This window comes from Leiobunum rupestre, chromosome 11 (genome assembly GCF_980474605.1).
Source record: "Leiobunum rupestre chromosome 11, qqLeiRupe1.1.hap1, whole genome shotgun sequence".
Classification (NCBI taxonomy): Eukaryota; Metazoa; Arthropoda; class Arachnida; order Opiliones; family Sclerosomatidae; genus Leiobunum; species Leiobunum rupestre.
This window is the reverse complement of record NC_143394.1, coordinates 30186306-30203537: the sequence shown is the minus strand read 5'-3', so window position 1 is coordinate 30203537 and position 17232 is coordinate 30186306. Positions and strand designations below refer to the sequence as shown.

The following is a 17232-nucleotide window of genomic DNA, read 5'->3' as shown; positions in this document are numbered from 1 at the left end:
GCAACATTTGAACAAGTTGGACCAGACCCCTTTTAATTTTATAAAATCAACTATTATAAAATAAGGTGCCAACGAGGTTAATATGTGCTTTTAGAGAAATGAGTCAACCAACGGCAGCGCATGAAGACGATAATGGAAAATAGGTTGTATTTTTATTAGGTCTAACGTGGATTTCGGTCTAGCGATCAAACCCCGTTGAAATATATAGTAAACCGATCAAATTCCGGGCCATAAGGGGGCTCGACAAAAGAATTTATTATTTCGATTCGTTTTGGTATACGTTCGTGGCGCGTGTTAGCTAGTCTTTTCCCGGATCGGTAACGATATAATACCGCGGAGGAATAATACAACCGAGTCGGGATCGTGCACGATGAAAGGGAGTCCGCGCAATCTCTCCCCATAATCAGATGACGGTCGACGCAAAAACCGCAACGCCAAGCCAGAGACTTAATCACAACTAATGATGGCGAATACAGAGGCCCGAGGACCTTGTTAGCGAAGTTTTCGCTTCGTAAAAGCGCAGACGGTTCCGCGTGTGTCTCCAAAAGTAAAATTTGTCCAAGGATTGGCTTTTCAGGTCGGCCCAACGCCGGATTAACGAACTCCGGCAATAGGAGTGGGTGTGGAACTGGCGCTCGAGTGTTGACGAGAAAAGGAGGACACGACACGATGTCCCCGCCACTCAATTATTTTTCGAAAAAGCCGGTTGGCGCTTGTCGGCTAATGTTCCGATTTTGGCCGTAATTGCAGCCCGCGACCGGAAGCGCCGCGACAAAGATCGGGTCGGGTGTTGGGCGGAGACAAAGAGGAACTACCTGTCTCGCGGCGGGTTACGTTGTTTGCAGCCTGGACGGAAATGACTTTTGTTCCCTACATTTATATTCCCTTTTCCTTTCTTTCGTCACCTCACTAAGCCGTATCCGCCGCGAGTGTACGATTGACTGACATCAAAACTCAGTCAAGAACATACTTAGGGTATTAAGAACGTAAGGTCGGACTGAAAATGGCTATTTAAAGTGTAGGGGGACTAGTTTTAAGATATCTTTTCTTGACACAATAACAGTAGTGTTGTAAGTTGGGAAATTTTCCGGATAATGACAGAGGCCTTTTTTCCGGAAAATGTTCCGTTATTTTCCGAAAAAAAAATGCATTCCATGATTAGTCTAATATTGTTTGCAATTTTAAATAAAGCGGTATTTTCGCCTCATTTTTTCGAATCTGAAAGTAAAACTAAACCTCTAGACTAGCTTTGGACTGATTAACAATGTGACACTATTAAGGTTTTGTAGTATGTTTACTGATATTAGACGTTTTATATCGATAAAAAGTATTAAAAAAAATTAAAAAACTATAAAGTAAATTTGATCTTAACCTTCTAGTTAAAATGGGAAAACAAAATCACAGCCAACTCCTGTTCATAGTTGGCCGTGTGACGGAAAATAAAAAAAAATATTCCGTCCAGAGACTGCAGACAGCTCATTAATTTCAACCTTTAAATTACAAGATGTTTTAAATAATAATAATAATTTAAATTATATAATTTAATTAAATTGATCAAAACTAAAACCACCATTAGCAAAATAAAATGAATAATGGTTAGTATTTCTTAAAATAGCTGGCGCTGCAGTTCTCCACAAAGTCACGTGACTACCATCTTTTCAGCCCACCAGTCCTGCACTTTATAGTTTCGCCTATTAAATGCGCTATAACCAGAACTTACTTACAAGGAGAGTACCCGAGGTGTTTATTGCCGATTTTGTTCAACGTCGGGCGTAATGTAGACTTTAAAACATAAGATTTTTCCTTGTTTTACCCCAAAAATGTTCAAATTTACCCAAACTTGATGAAATTTTCCTAAATGTGGTCCAAATTACCCATTTCGTGATTTTCAATTTTTTTAAAAAATTTCGTGAAACCGAGAAAATCCCATGCATTTTTAAATGGAGATTTTTTTGGTTTTAAGTGGACGAAAATTTTTTCGGTTGCCATGGCAAATCGAAAATTTCATATCTCATATAGGTCTACATTACGCCCAACTTTGAACAAAATCGGCAATAAACACCTCGGATACTCTCTTTGTTAGTTTCAATGAAATCAACTATCCATGTAGCATGGATGATAAAACAGGCTTTAATTTATTTATTTCAACCTTGGATATCGAACTAGATTTGATAATCTGCCCTCAGCCGCGGGAATGGGAGGGGTTTAGTTATTATGACGTTGGTGACGCGCCGACGCTCAAAATTTATTATGGTGGGCAACATTTTAAAACTTCATTATTTTTATTACCAAGGCTTAACGATAAATTTATTTAGTACCCATCTTTTCGATTAAACGAAACTAGTTAAAAATATTAACAGCAAATACCTTTATTTGCTATTATTATCATCTGATTTCGTAGTACAGGTATTTTGCTCAAGTTCACAAATAATTTTCTTTGCCACAATCGTTTTGTGGATCGAGTCAAGGACAAACGCCTGACCCCTGATTGGCTCAAGTAATAACGTAAAACGCAGAAAGGCACCGCCCATCGTAGCCACAGATAGTGAAAGAAAGGGTAATGATTGCTGTCGAAGTGGCTTTATTAATAATCGCTTGATGCATTTTAGGTGTTTCCTAGATTCGACGAAAGTTTGTAAACGCGATAACTTCTCAACCGTTGGTTGTAGAGGGATAATTTTTCCACTTTCTAATATGAACCGACCATTGTGAATTCAAAAACGCGCGAGTCAGTGCCGTAGAACCAATATTGAAAAGGTTGTCAAAAATGAGTTTTGACGGTTTCCGCCCAACTATTAACTTTTGGCGGACGAAACCGATAAATAACGACAGATATTGGAAAATAAATAATAGTTGCAATTGGTTTCATCGATCTATTTATTATAGTTTTCTAGCAGAATTAAAAAGAGGGCAAAAAATTCACCTGTCAAAGACTTTTTAAACAGAGTGTACATGAAAAGGATTGACCAATCCGTTATGTACATCATGGATAACTTAAAAAAACGCGACACTGTGATGACAGTGGGATGAAAAAAGGGGGTCGACACCTGCCCTTTTCCGGGTTTGATCATGTCAAAGCCACTAATTGCGCAGGATCTGTCCTCCAATGTCAGCAAGTGTGGTGCATCGCTACGTGATATAAAAATACTCTTGATATTCGTAGCTTACTCGTGGGTGTGGCTTGTTGCCATGATAACGCGTATAGGTAGGATCGTGTGGCGTTTTGCCTCGTGATCTGTGACGTCAAATCAATGTCATAGCGTGGCTTGGTTATGCCTAGGACGCTACCAGCTGTTTAAATATGTTTGAATAGTTGATAATCTTTGTACAAGATGCAGACATGGAAGCAGACGACTTCGGCCACGTTTTTTTTAAACGGAAGTACTATATGTTTCCGTTGAAAGAAAAAACAAGCTGTGTCGAGCACAATTTCATCTAATGGCTTTTCGTATAGATTAATTCGAAAAAAGAAAGATATATAGCGTGATCAATTTGTTGCTCTGGGGCATTAGCATTCCACGTCCTATTTGTTGCTCTAGAACACTAGCATTCCACTTCTGTTTGTTACTCCAGAGCACTAGCATTCCACGTCCTATTTGTTACTCCAGAGCACTAGCATTCCACTTATATTTATTGCTCTAGAGCAATAACATTCCACTTCTATTTGTTGCTCTATAACACTAGCATTCTATTTCTATTTGTTGCTCTAAAGCACTAGCATTCCACTTCTATTTTTTGCTCTAGATCACTAATATTCCGATTATTTGTTGATCTAGAGCATTATCATTCAACGTTCTATTTGTTGCTCTAGAGCACTAGCATTCCGCGTTCCATTTGTTGCTCTGGGGCACTAGCATTCCACTTTCCATTTGTTGCTCTAGAGCCACAATCATTCCACTTTCCTTTTGTTGCTCTAGAGCCACAATAATTCCACTTACATTTCCATTTGCTGCTCTAGAGCACTAGCATTCTATGTTCCATTTTCGTGCTTCGAGCAATTTGCGCTTGATCCAGTTAGTGCTCTAGACCGTTCTAAACCCCGAAATGAAATCGAATTAGATATGGAACATGAACCGATGCTCCGAGATGCTCTTCGATCTGTAGAAATCGGCATATAAGTTTTGAGTGTTCTCGGAGCGTCGATCAGACAAATTGAACACGCGGGGAAAATTAGTCGGTAAGCAAATGGGACATGTAATGCTAATCGGGGTGAAATCGGAACAGCAAATGAAAACACTAATAGAACGTCACTGCTGCGTTCGATTGCTGACAAATAGTCTAAAATTCACGCTTTATATTACTACTGTCAGGAAACTATAGAGGTATACACTTGGAATGTCTAAGGGTCCATTGGGACGGTGATACGAAAGCGCGTCGAGAAAAAGGCGGGGCTTAACTACGTCAAGTGTAAGACGTAACACGACATTTCAAATTCATTGGCTCGAAGTTTGACGCGAAAAGAATGCGTCGTCATGGTAACAAATAGGCAATCTTTCCGCGCAAAAAAAATAGGCTTATAAAACAAAATGGATTTAAAAACCTCAATTTGTTATCGTACTTAATATTTTAAAGTAATTATAATGTTCTTCGCGAAAGAAGTGTAGTGATACCTAATTCCAGGTATTTGTATGGTTATAAAAGAGATAATCAGGTAAGCTAATAATATAATAACCATGACTAGGCTTAATGACGAGTTTTCGTCGAATTAGGGTAGCGTGGCGCGAGTTTTCCCGCTTTAAGACACGCCCGTTTATACGAGCTTCATCACGGCCGTAAAAATCTTCCTTAGACATTCCAAGTGTATACCTATATAGTTTCCTGATACTGTGCGTATTTAACCATCATAAACTATACCTATTTACGACCAAAGAGTTTGAAATATGACGGTGCCTGCGTGACCTATCAAGAAACGAAGCCAAAATCTCGTATCACTCTTCCTCGGAAAGCGATGAAAATGAAGCTATTCAGGGTTTTCTATTTTACTTTGCGTTGTTTTTATCTCTTTGTCTAATGTTTCAAATTCCTATTCTTGCTTTGAATTATACATTTCACTTAGAAAATGAAAATTAACAATGAACTCTTCATTGAGTAGCAACTTCGAAGACATCCTTTTGGAATCTTAAGAATGGTGAAAAGGTGGTCAACTCTAACAAAAACGAGATTACGCGATCAGTTTATTTGTACTTACTGTTATTAATTTGAACGATTCAATACATAAATCGGTAATTGTTCGAGGGTAAAATATTGCTTTATTGAAATTTATTTAAAAATCACGATTTCAATCCTAAAAATAAAACTACCTGTAATAAAAACCATTTTGTGCTTTTACTTATTGGCTACTGGTGCAACGTTTAAATGTCATAAAACCGTCCATAAAGTAGTTTGGTTTTTGCGCTAACCGCTAACAACTTATAAATAATTTAAATAAGATTTGTCTTCGTAAATTTTGCCTGAAACCAAATAAAAACTGATTGCTACGTAACTTATTTTGAGATTCTTCGTAAAATGTAATTCTAAGAAATATTAAAACTGTGCATTAAATTATTGCTTGATATAAGGCACTTTTGGTTTCTCTGAAGTGAAAGACCCGCAAATTTTTTTGGAAGTCGAAAATATCAATTGAACTGCGTCAATTTCAATCTAAACCATCGAGGTAACTTGAGTACGCATCAAATACCTCTTCCGAATAGTGCGGAAGTGATTAACCATGGGTTAACCCTATAGAAATGCGACTGAAATTTGTGCAAATTCCCCATGGGCATTTCAAAGGAGGTACTTAAGTACATGGACCAGAAGCGGTTGAGATATGAATAGTAAATTTGGCATCCCTGATTTTCGTATATTATTAAAGTAAAGTAAGGCTTAAGATCTTTCACTGTTATCACTGATAAATAAAATTCTTGCCGAAGCCAGATTTTATAGTCGAAGAAAAACGATAGATTGCGTTGGTTAAGCTCGACTTAACGATCGTCGATAAGCGGAGATCCTTGGCTTAGTAGTCATCATCACTCTCCAGATTATCCACGCCATTCCTCAACAAACGTCGATGTCCGACGCGGTTGTTCGCGCCATTAGGTATCGTATCCTTCACAGGGACACTCGTATAAGAAGCTCCTTTAGAGTCATGCCGCCATTTCCTTAGAATACAGGCGTAAAAGGCGAAGATGGCCAAGAAAATGGCGGTCGGACACAATACTACGGCGAAGATGGTTAAATTACGACTTCTGACCTCTAATTCGTCGAGTTTAGAGAGGACGGCTTTAGGATAGCAATGACCGCTTTCCCAGTTAGAGTCCAGGTGACAAGAAAGGCACTCATCGTCGCTGGGACCCCGACACGACTGACAAGAATAGTGACACGGTCTGCAAACGCTAACTGTCGAGATACTAATGTTGGTGTCGACCCTGTTCGGGGTGACTTCTTTGTGATGGTGATGTTCGGGCGTCGACTCTTTCTCGTGTCTCTTTATTCTGTCGGAAAATACTTCAGATTGGTATTCGTAGTGATCTGACGGACAGACAGCGTAACACATTCCGTTCAGTAAGTGAGATCCTGACGGGCAATCTGAAAAAAATGGTGGAATGTACTATCTGACCACAGCTACCCAACATAGATTTAAGCAATGGCGTCGTAATATTTAAGAAGAATGAGATGTAAAGGACGTAAGCCCTCGTCAAATGATCGGATTTCCAATTAATGACGAGAAGAAAAGGCGGGGTGTTTGAAGCCGGATGAAATCAAAGCTAAATGTTCACTCTCCCCTGAAGCCGCGGAGGGTGGTGAAAGGGACGCGATTAATTATCCTCTTATTATAACTATCCCCTGAAGCACGAATCCATACCTCAACTTGGAATGCTTATCGCGGCAGATTTTCGTCTCGATGTGGCTGACGGTTTTTTCGACGTCGCTATGTTAACTTAACAAACAACAACGTGAGAGGGGAGCGAGGTCAGAGGGGATTTTGTCTCTCGTAGGCAGGGCCAAAACCGTCAGAGTTATCTTACCATACTCGATACGCCAGGATAAGCATTCCAAGTAGTGGTATGTTTTCCTGCCTGAAGGGAATCTGTCGATAATTGAGTCAAGCACGCTATGCCAACGTTATCGCTTCCAAATCACCTGAGGTCAAATTTGTCCAGAAGAGTTTTGAGAAGATAATTAAACTCCTGCTAAAGATTCATTATTCTGAAATATTATTACACCTTTTTAAAACACGGGACAGTACTCAATTAAAAAATATTACAAAAATAACTGGTTTTCTTATAATGGTACGGCCGAACAATGTCCAAAAATAATGTCCAATTAATCAAACCATATTTTTATTGTAATGTTAATGATTACAAACCGAAATGGACCTTTTGTATGAGCACCGAATTTATATTTTTGTCCTAAATTGTCTCCCATTTTCTTTACATAAAATAAAACAAATTTCGGTGGTTTATACCAAAAGCGATAAATTTTTACCTTTACACCAGCCTTTATGTTACAAAACGCTTATATAGAGTAATTATAATAGCGTAGGTTTTATATAATTGAACTATAAATGGGCCGGTCAAATTTCAAATAAGAAAGCCTTTATCGTAAAGGTCATTCTTTGAATATTATCGAAAAACACTACAGTTTCAATTTAAAGGGTTGAAATTATACCGAATCAAGAAAAAACAATAACAAAAACAATTCAATAAATATTCTATACTAATTATTTACATATACCGCACAGATTTCAAAACAGCACAGCAAGCTACCGTAACAACTTACAAGTCAAAAAAAAACCTTACACAATCTTAACAGGTTTTTTGCATTCATCATTTTAAAATGAGCAAAAATATTGCATCTAATATTTGATACATTTGGTTTATGATTAAATTGAAAGAAATTACCCGGTGTTTTTTCATAAAACAATAAACCCAGGTTACAGGACCTCCTATCTCTCATACCTTGGAAATATCACATTTTTTAATTTTCTCTTAACTAAAAATTTAATTAAAAACCAAGACCAATATTGTACAAAATCGAATAAAATTAACTGTTTTAATAAAAAAAACCTTTTTCCAGTACTTTTCCTATACATATATATATATATATTTATATATATTCTTATTACATTTACCATAAGCCTACGTATTACCTGGAATGCTATTTTATGGACATATTAAGATTATATCGAATTAATTTTCACTAAAATAAACTGAAATTTAATACCAATTAAAATTAAAATGATATTTAAAACCATAAAACAAAGGCAGTGTTTGTCATTTTAAATATATTACAATTTCAATAATTATATTTTAAAAGAAATTTACAAAAATTCATTACTATTAAGAAGGAAGACCCATTGTATTTCTAAATATTTCAATTTAAATACTGATTATCAAGATTATTATTAATTTTTAAATATAACAAGTTACATTTAACACAGAAACTTATTTTGCTTTGGTATAATGTAATGTATATGGTGGAATCCCATTAGTTTTTGGCACATTGCAAACCCCGTAAGTTAGTGGCCCACTGGCAATTAAACAAGTACCGCACCGTGGGCAACTAACTTTATACCGCATGGAATGTCCTATGGAAGTTTTTTCCTAAGAGGAGGGTGATATCTTTATTTTACACTAAACTGTTTCACGGTCTCAGCTTTTTTGCCAAATACCGTAAAACTACTCTTTATTATTAACTTTGTATTATCTTTTCTTTACTCTTAGTAGCTCGCATTTTGCAATAAGCCAATTTTATAACCTATAAATACTATGGGTATGGGAAAAAAATTAAAGCTTTTAATCAGTAAAAAATAAATTTATATATAAGCTAACTCCGAAAATTTTCAAAATCTTTGGGGTAATAACTAGTGGCAGTTTTCAAAATTTTTAGTCTATACATGCCTAATATTTTAAGGCAAATTGTCTTTTAAACATCAAGTTCGAATCTCAAAATTCTTCATAGTTAGAGTGATTAATACCACCGTGTCTAAAATTATTTCCACGATTTTTACTTGCCAAATGACCCGCATTGTCATAAATTTAATTTGTAAAGCTACGCAAAATTATATACTTCAGAATATTTAAAATCCAGGTCTAAAGAGTTATTCAAATTGTCCATTAATAGGTGCTTCTACATGAAACCGAAGCGCCTTGTAGTATTTACAACTCTACAGCCTGGCTTTTTTTTAATTTAATTTTGGGTTAAAAGTTGAATAAAAGAAAGCACACAATGAAATTGATATGGTCCCTAAAGCGATTCATCGCAGCTTGGCGATTAAGAAGTTTAAGTAGAAAGCTGTATAATTTCTTTTAAATTTGTTAAACAATCTGTCAATTTTAATTAAATGCTAATAAAATCATGATAAAACTTGGATAACAATTTGTAAAAATCAAAATACCAATTTTTAGCTGTCGAAAGTTTTACAAGATAAATATTAGGTTAAAGTTTCATAAAATTTAAAATATTCCTATAGTTTTTCCTTAAACCAAGGCGTAACGCAGTTATAGTTGCTGTATTGTTGGTCCCCATATTCAGATAAATGACACGCCAAATGAAATAATCTCGGCGACAGTCGTGGGTGGCGTAAATAAAATACCCTCCACCATGAAGAGCAAGAGGCACAAACCTAAACACAGTCCTTTCCTGGATTGATGAGCGCACGGAACTGAAGATTTGCTTCCATCGTGCAAGACGCTTTGAGCTGAAGAGCCGTGAGCTGTCTCCTCCAGTTTCAAATTCGGCCCTTTGAAAATCAATTCAAAAAATTAATACCTATAATCCAACTAAAACTTTATTTAAGGTTCAATTATAAAACAAAAGCGAAAAATTAGGGTTTGGGGTAGAAAATAAGCGCCACATTCAAAGGTTAGATAAGGCTCAATTTAACCCTTTTCTCTGAAAATAAGGGTCAAAGTTACTAATAAAATAAAATTAGAGATTCTACATTAAGTATTTTTTACATATTTGTGGGATTAAAAATATTCTAAAAGGTTGGAGATAAAATTTTAAATAGGTGGTTTGAAATGGAAGGATGATCATAAAATTACATCTATACAATCAAGACCGGGCTGAGGCATTTTAAAACTTAATCATTAAAAATATTTAATTCATTAACAATTAAAATTGCAAAACATGTGATGATTTTCCCCAACTTATTTTGTACCAAGATTTTGTATTTTTTAACCTATATTTTAGAAAAAGTTTCCTATTTGCAACCCTGGCATTTCCCTGATTTTTAGACAATTTTTAAAATTTGCTGACTCTTCCTTGATTGTTAGACTAATTTTTAAAATTCGCAGACTTTTCCATGATTTATAGATTATTTTTTAAAATTACCTGACTTTTAGAATAATTTTTAAAATTCCCTGATTTTTTAGACTAATTTTTGAAATTTCCAGATTTTTAGATTTATTTTAGAAATTCCAAGATTTTTATACCCATATTCAAATTCTCTAGCTTTCCCACGAATTCCAGGTACCGTGGCAACCCTTTTATAGTAATAGGTCACACCCCAAGATTCCAATGATGTTTGTTTGTTTGTTGCCTCAATTCGCTCTTGGTAATTTTAAAAACCGAGATATGCAAATATTCTTTAAATTAATTTACACGAATAAACAGATTAATGAAAAATCTATTTGAGACTAGCCTAATTTATTGTTGTCGGACGGCATATCAGCTGGCTCCTCATCAATTAAGGCATTGTTGTTGTTGAACATGTTGGTGGGTCTGATGTTTTTATTAGGAGTGTACGGTGGGGCAAGCGGTGGAGGAATATAATGAAATTTACTAGGAGGCGGACTCTGAGTTTTGGTTATGCCCTGCGTAACGATAGGCGATGTCGTGGGTGGAGGAACACTTGTGATTGGCGTGTGGCGGTCAGGGCTCTCTGAAGTTCCGTACATGATCAAAGACCACTCTTTTAAAGAAGCTCGACCTAAAAGAAAAAAAATTACACTTCTTAACTGACAAAACTTAACGCTGTTAAATTTTTAAAGATTAACAGTTTTTGCGAAGAAAGGAATGTCATGAGGAGAAATGACTAATTGAAAACAATTAGTTAACTAGACTAAATGGGACTCCTTATTACTTTAATTGGTCGAACGAGGTAATTAATGGTTTGGAACACGGGACATGTGCTAATTACAAGCAACAGACAGGAAGTGACTTCACCAGGAAACGAAAAGAAGAGGTTTTTAGACCAAAGACACTCACCCAAAATGGAATAAGGGGGGTGATTCGAGGCTTCAAGGAAAGAAAGATAACACCCATTATAATAGAAGCACAGTTGAAAAAAAGATCCCAAATACAAAAAAAAGAAATGTTCAAAATAGTACAATTACCGTAATATCTGGCTTCATTATGAACTTCCAAATGCCAAACCCCATTTGGATTTTCCCCCCAGGTATGGACAGTCATAAAAGGCCAGGCTGAAAAACCTGACCTCGAACTATCTGTTGGTCTTATTGCTAATAATTTTGACCTACAATGAAATAAAATTTTCCTTTAATAAATAATAAAAAACACCTTTTGATTTGTACGCAATAAGATTTACCTAGTTCCCATTGGCGATGTTAAATAAATATGAACATCACCCCTTTTAGCTGTAATGAGCGAGATTTTAGATTGAACATGCTCTAGAAAGTTCACATGCTCGCAATGTACTGTTAAGCTCAGGGTTACGTGACTTTTTGCTGGGATAACTCTAAAATGTGCAAAAAAAATTTAAATAAACATTTCAGGGATTAATGTAAACTTGAGTTATTACTTGTCACTACTTTCAGCTCTAACGTCGCAGACTCTCTGTGGGGGAACTGTCACCCAGTTTCGCGCTAAGTTGACCATAGCGGTAGCATCCATCAAGCCATAACCAAAGGAATGACTCACTAGGGAAATTTCAATTATCAAATATTTTACAACCAAAAATAACAAAACAAATATTTTGGTTTAAATAAGAGTACCATTTCGGCCAACTCCATTTATTTTCCAATCTTTCGCGAATAAATTATCGGGACGGGCTGTTCTAACAACAATATGCTGCATATCCCGCCATGTTAATTTTTTGCTGCCGAAAAAAAAATTAAATTAATTTTGAAACAGTAAAAATTTTGAATCTTCAGTGCGTACTTTGCTTGCAATGCTAAAGCGCAAATTCCAGCAGCTAAAGGAGCGGATGCTGATGTTCCTGTATGTGCTAATGTGCATTTGTGATGAAGATCAGTAGTAACAATTTGCCTCTCCCCGGAAGAACCACTGCTGTAAGTAGTAGCGAGCGTGGAGGAACACGCTTCACTATACCAAGGAACTAGACCATTTTCTGTGGCGCTGCTTATAGAGAGCGTCCAAATTGAATTGGTATAGCCATCACAGTTGCAGTTATCATGTTCGCGTCCACCATTGCCTGAAGCCCAAACAAATATGGAACCCAAGCCATTCCTTCCCTAGTTAGAAAAATAAAATTTTTAGACTAAACAGTCCTTTTTGACTCTCAAAAATAATGTACATTTTCAACTCCTTTTTTAAATGCATTAGTAGCCAATTCTCCAGGACCATCTACTGTTTTGCCATCGTCATCAGGACCCCAAGAAGCGCTGTATATGTCAATATGATTTGGGTTTAAGCTTAAGCTTTGCGCTTCAACCGCATCTGTTACATCACCATCTAACATACGAACCCCTAAAAAACAAAGTTTAATAAACTTTAGTAGCCTAATTACATTTTAACAGTTCGACACCCACAAATAATAGCCAATGAGAAAATAGAGGAATTAAATTTACGAATGAATAGAGAAAAATGTATTATAATTTCCGTTATTACAAATCCATTGAAGAAATTCAGCCCACCGTAACATTGAAATTACTCCAAAATTATTTTTTTAAAAAGTAACATTTTCCAGTTTAACCCAGTTTCTTTTTGTTTTGGGTAATAAAACTAAATAATGCTTTTAGGTCTATCAGTTGACTTCTTTAGAAATGAAAAGTGTTTTTTTTTTGTAAATCGACACTTAAAGAGATAAGGAACAGAAGAAAGGGCAGTCTGAATGGATATACAGGGGAAGCTAGTCCCGTCCCAGTTACAAAATAGGTCACTAGGATCATCAAAATTGAGTAAAACAGGAAATATTTGACATTTACCTCCAACTGACGCTTCAAAGGCTACACCTACTGCGCAAATGCTGTTGTTAGCGATGGCTGCGACTTCCCCCGCACATCTCGTCCCATGCCTATTTATATGGAAATACTGGTTAGTCGAGTCTTACAGCACAATGTACAATAAGGAGCAATATAAATTAATAAGAACCTGTTTGAATCCACAGCGTCATATCGAGGCTCTGGATTCTCATCATGATTATTTACATCAAAACTTGCATTTGGATCCTTTATAACACAAAGTTAATAATGCTCCATAAAACCATACTTACACAAAGATATCACTCGTAAATTATATTTAAAAAAACAAGCTTACGTAATTTTGAGCAATATCAGGATGGTCTTTCTCTAAGCCATCATCCAAAATTGTCACCACAACACCTCGTCCACTGATCCCTTGTTTCCACACACCTTCAATATTCATATCTAACTCTTTCCCACGATTCTAAATACCCAGATTTTTAAAATCACTGTCAATGTAAGCCAATTGAGTTCAAATAATATATTATGGTAAAAAAAACATACCAAATACCACATTTTTGGCCATAATGGGTCAATGAATGTTACTTCTGGTATTCTAACAACTCGACGAGAATCTCTTTTCACACGTTTCTTTAAAATTTGTTGCTTAAACCACGTCACCTAAACAGCCACAAAGAATTACCATTCTTTAAAAGTGGATAATTTTTAAAAATTCTTTTAATATATAAATCACCTCGGGCTCTTCCGATAATTTGATGGATTCATGTATACTTGGCTTAATTGCGCGTTTGGAAATTTTATGATGTTGTAAATGGTGATAACCATCAAGAATCTAGATAAATAATTTCAGAAAAGAAAAAATATTTATATTTTCTAATTCCTTAAAGAGGGGAAAATATTTTATAATAAAAATAAATCCAGCCTAATTTATCATAATTTTATGTTTTCATTCATTAAATGCACGCATAACTGAAATAAATCTCCAATATTTTCTAATTTTTTAGAGCATAGCCAAATACTACTACAAAAAAACTGAACCACACATATACTCTTAACGGAATGTTTTTATGAAAATTTAGTTCACGCATGTACGTTATGATCAAAGATTGTTAGTACTACATTGAAGATTAGTGAAAAGGAAAAATGTTTCTGGTAGATAAAAGAAAATTTGTTGGCTCACAAAAAAATCATGATAAAAATACTTAAAATTGAAACATAATTCAATTAATGATTTCCAATAATTTATTAATAACTTGTTATAAAACTTGCATAAGTTCTTATTCAACCTTGAAAAATATTAGCCTCCAATCATTGTTCGATTTTTTTTAATAAATCAGCCAGCCCTGCTAATAATCTTTCACAAAGCTATTGAACATTTCACAATCCAAATTTATCACATTGAAATGTAATAACAAAATCATGCAGTAGTTTTGTATTTTGTAAAATATAAATGTGAAAATCACAAATTTAAAGTTACGATATACTTGGTCTGACGATAAATTTGATTAACAGCTGTTATACAATTCCATACAAAAGGTTTCTCCTAAAGCTTAACACTTGTGTTTTGTCAAAACTTATCCAATATCAGATTGGCCAGAAATACTAGAATTCATGTACCAGTAACAATTTTGTAAATATATAAAACATGATTTAGTGTGATGGTTAGTCACTACGGAATACATGTTTTTGCCACGTCGTACTGACACTCAAGGTTTTATACACAAGAAGTTTAGTTTGAACTATACCAGTATCAAAAGTCAGATAAATGAGCAAATTGCTGACCTCAATTACAAAAGGTTTATCTTGGTACTCAGGTGCTTTGATAGTGGATAAAGCACTCACCAGGGCAATAAAGCCTAATTGCTTTCATTATGATGTATTACCAAGTAAAAGATAATAACCAGAAAAAACACTTGACATTTTTAGATCACATAACTTCTCAATTGTTTATTTCAAAATATATATAATGCATAAATTACTTCTCAAACAATTCGAACTCCGTTATAAGCTTACTAGTTTACTATTAAATTTTGTAAAGAAAACCCACTAGAATCAAATGGTTTATAGTATTGATACTGGTATCTGAATAATTGGTTAAAAAATCAAATAATGGAATGAGCAAGCTCCCAAATTCCTCAAAAACTACCCAACAAAACCTTAGAAAAATAAAGCACTCTATCGTGGTAGTTTGGTAACAAATTAGAATCCATAGATAATTCTATATCTTTGGATTTTCAAAGGTTTAAAGAGATAAAAAAAAATCACATTACCTCGCCAAGGTATGTGTACCCATGTTTGTTTGCTAGAGCTTCGGCCACAGCTCGACCACCTTTCACATGGATTGCAAATTGGTCTGTGTAGATTACAGCTGAACATTGATGGAGCACGTATAATGATAATAATATAAACAGAAGAGGAAGAAAACTGGCTCGAAACTTTAACAATGTCATTTGAATCACACACTAGGCCTAAGGCCTAGTAATATATCCCTGGGGACTAAGTTTAAAGCTAAAAGGCTTATAGTTTGATGCTGAAGATCATTAGAAAGAGCTATTTGAATTTGAAGCTGGGACATTTAGGCAAAGGGGCAATTACGTTAAATACTCAGAAATGATGACTACCGGTACACGACTAAGAGATAAAATATGGTCCATGGTTTATAAATATAGAACTTTTTCAGTCATTTGAAAAGCGGGTCGAAAAGATAACTTCTCAGAATTAATTCAAAAGCTACTCTGACCGTCTGACGTAAACAAAACCCAATCGCGTCATTGAATTTCTTCACTGAAAAAATGGCTATCTTTCCGGTTTCGCCGGAATCGGAAATTTCAGCAGTAGAAACACTATTGCCATCTAGATACAAAAGATTAAACAAGGAACGGTTAAAGTGAGGGCTAAACATTTAAAGCTAATTTTAGAACGTAATTTATTTCAAGAATATTATATTTAATCATAATAAAAATATAGATTTAAAGTATGTTTTAAAATGAAATTAAATAATTAATCACAAAAACTTTTATTTTGGGAAAGTAGAAAGCGTTAGTGTCGCTCGATAGACAGATTAAGCCCGCGCTACAAAACACTTAGGTAGAACGCCAAGGATGTTGACAATGTTTTACTGTGCAGATACTGTTTACGCTTTACGTTTCCCGCACACTTTTTCTAGAGAGGTTTAAATTTTCTTAAAAAAGGAGCTTCTTATAAAAATAGGAACTAATGAAATATATGCATTTCAAAAAGCTAGCCCAGCGCATTTTTGAAACGCGGCTGGCAGCACTGCTAGAATTACTTAATCAGCAAGATAAAGATGGCGCCATGAATTTTCCGTCTGCTCACCCAATTTTTTTAATTTTCACTAATAGCCGTCATCATTAAAATAATAGGCGCTTAAATAAACCCGTCTCTGACTGTCCTGCCCCCCTGTTGGAATATGCTGCCAGATCTATGCATAGAAAATTCTCAGCTTTTTCAGTATATAGATAAACAATAGACATATCAGTTTCGGCTATGAATGAGCTTCTATTTAAAGGACTTTTTTTTTTCAAAATAAGAAAGATATTTATTTGGTGCCTATGACAGCGGGGTCTTCGCACCACACACTCCAAAATTACATAAAAGGTCTTAGCACCAGAACAAAGAAAAGGAAAAATTAAAAACAAAAAAAGTACCAGCTACAAAATAACAAAATTTAAAGGACTATTAAAAAGAACAACTGACGAATAGATGGCGCTAGCGTCGCATTTAAAAAATTACCTTTCATATCTCAACGGAAAGGCTGCCTCTCCCAGGGCCGTAGCTAGAGAAAATCGCGCCAGGGGCGAGCTGCAATTTTGGCACCCCCTAATATAATAATATGGACCAATTTTTAAGCTCCTATACCCTATCGCGCGCACGGCGTGCGGGGCGGCCACCCAGCCCTAGCTACGGTCCTGGCCTCTCCTTATCTTTCCTTCATCAGAACAATCTTATTCTGAAGAAAGGGTGAACAGAAGCGAAAAGTAAATCTTCTTTTCTTAATTACAAGTAGGTGTCGTATTTTGCACGTGACTCTTACAGACTGCTGACGCGGGATGCTTTGACACGTTCTTATAATTGCGTCATATTAATGAACCTTTCTCACCTCGAC

General features: G+C 35.4%; 1 protein-coding gene across 2 annotated transcripts; it reads right to left on the bottom strand.

Moving 5' to 3' along the window:
• Positions 1 to 5226: 5226 nt before the first annotated feature.
• On the bottom strand, positions 5227 to 15889 carry LOC149922219 (proprotein convertase subtilisin/kexin type 4-like). 2 transcript variants are annotated; one of them, XM_090164228.1, is made up of 16 exons: positions 15377 to 15889; positions 13840 to 13938; positions 13650 to 13766; positions 13441 to 13569; positions 13276 to 13352; positions 13110 to 13198; positions 12479 to 12651; positions 12103 to 12416; positions 11937 to 12040; positions 11744 to 11861; positions 11531 to 11680; positions 11319 to 11458; positions 11191 to 11220; positions 10625 to 10912; positions 9605 to 9721; positions 5227 to 6564 (listed from the first exon to the last, which is right to left on the bottom strand). In XM_090164228.1, the coding sequence occupies exons 1-16, from the start codon at positions 15554 to 15556 to the stop codon at positions 5993 to 5995; spliced, it is 2697 nt and encodes an 898-aa protein (XP_090020354.1). In that variant the 5' UTR covers positions 15557 to 15889; the 3' UTR covers positions 5227 to 5992. The 2 variants fall into 2 exon arrangements, with proteins under 2 accessions (XP_090020354.1, XP_090020355.1); XM_090164229.1 differs by lacking the exon at positions 11191 to 11220 and having other exon boundaries at positions 15377 to 15888.
• Positions 15890 to 17232: the final 1343 nt, after the last annotated feature.

What these genes read in the sequence shown, in the direction of transcription:
- LOC149922219 (XM_090164228.1), bottom strand. Translation starts at nt 15,556, where the DNA reads ATGACATTGTTAAAGTTTCGAGCCAGTTTTCTTCCTCTTCTGTTTATA. An exon ending in TTAAAAAAGGAGTTGAAAAT is followed by an intron (nt 12,417 to 12,478) that starts GTACATTATTTT and finishes TTTTCTAACTAG; the next exon opens with GGAAGGAATGGCTTGGGTTC. An exon ending in CAGGAAAGGACTGTGTTTAG is followed by an intron (nt 6,565 to 9,604) that starts GTTTGTGCCTCT and finishes CATTTTTTTCAG; the next exon opens with ATTGCCCGTCAGGATCTCAC.